The sequence below is a fragment of the Phytophthora parasitica genome (assembly GCF_000247585.1).
Source record: "Phytophthora parasitica INRA-310 unplaced genomic scaffold supercont2.657, whole genome shotgun sequence".
NCBI lineage: Eukaryota > Oomycota > Peronosporomycetes > Peronosporales > Peronosporaceae > Phytophthora > Phytophthora nicotianae.
Genome location: NW_008649643.1, coordinates 1 through 1354, shown reverse-complemented (window position 1 = coordinate 1354; position 1354 = coordinate 1). Strand labels below are relative to the sequence as shown.

At 56.1% G+C, this 1354-nt stretch overlaps 1 protein-coding gene across 1 annotated transcript; it reads left to right on the top strand.

Annotated features, from left to right (window-relative positions):
• Positions 1–986, top strand: PPTG_20480 (hypothetical protein; the record flags this gene model as incomplete). The annotated part of the gene is made up of 1 exon (XM_008919287.1): positions 1–986. A coding segment is annotated over one exon (986 nt), but the record flags the coding sequence as incomplete, so codon positions are not given.
• Between the last annotated feature and the right edge of the window lie 368 nt (positions 987–1354).

Genomic DNA, 1354 nt, shown 5'->3' with positions numbered 1-1354 from the left:
CCATGAACAAGTATCTGGTACGAGGCCTCGGCTTCTTCAACGATGCCTACGACCTCTTCGTCATGAACATCGTCAACGTTGTGCTCACGGAGCAATACGGAAAGCACGTCTACACGTCGTACGTCAAGTCGTGGGTGTCTGCCGCTGCTATCATCGGAGCTGTGATCGGTCAGCTCCTGTTCGGCTTCCTGGGAGACGTTTTCGGTCGCAAGGTCAACATGATCGCCACTTGTGTGCTCTTAATTGTGGGTAGCATTCTGTGTACGGTGGCCTACGGAGGTAGCGGCAGCTCGACGCTGTGGTTCCTCGTTGTGGCCCGCATCATTCTCGGTATCGGTATCGGCGGCGAGTATCCGCTTGCTGCTTCATCGTCGGCTGAAGACTCCACGAACTCTGCCGAGCGCAACACGCGTGTTGCTACTACTTTCTCGCTACAGGGAGTGGGTCAGGTGGTGGCCGCCATTCTGGGTAACCTGCTTGTCGAGGCTTTAGCCGATGGCAAACCCGGTGAGAACAGTGATTCGCGGCTTGAGACCGTGTGGCGTCTGCTCTTCGCTATCGGTTGCATCCCCGCTGCTGTGATCTGCTACTACCGTATCACTGCGGAGGAGACGGAGGCGTTTAGAGCCATGCAGGAGCGTTCGGCTGCTGTCACTCAAGTGGGTGCTGCAAAGAAGGCTCGGCTTTCGTTCATCATTCGTCACTACTGGGTGAGCCTTCTCGGTACGGCCGGCACGTGGTTCCTCTTCGACATCATCTACTACGCTCAGAACCTCTTCTCGGCCAGTATTTTGTCCGTCATCGGTGTCAAGAACTCGTCGTTGCAGCAGGTCACTACTATGAACGCGTTTGTGGCGCTTCTGGCTTTGCCGGGTTACTATGTCGCCATCTACTTTATCAACAGTCTGGGGCGTAAGAAGATGGCGCTGCAGGGTTTCTTCTTCATGGGCGTACTCTGTCTCATCATGGCCATCTTCTGGGACGACCTGCAGGATCAGACCGTGCTCTTCATCGTCCTGTACGGTCTCACGCTGTTCTTCGCCAACTTCGGACCGAACACGGCCACGTTCGTGCTACCGACTGAGATGTACCCGACCCCGATCCGATCCACTTGTCACGGTATCTCTGCGGCGTGTGGCAAGGGTGGAGCCGCTATTGGGTCGTTCGGTTTCTCGATCTGGGTATCGAACGAGAGCTTCGGCTACGACGGCGCCTTCTACACGTTCTGCGCCATCGCGTTCGTGTCGATCCCACTGACGTGGTTTTGCGTGTTCGACAACAACGTTCCTATTGAGGAGATGGACGCCGAGTTCTACCGCAAGCTTCACGGCGAGGACGCATTTACTCGTGACTC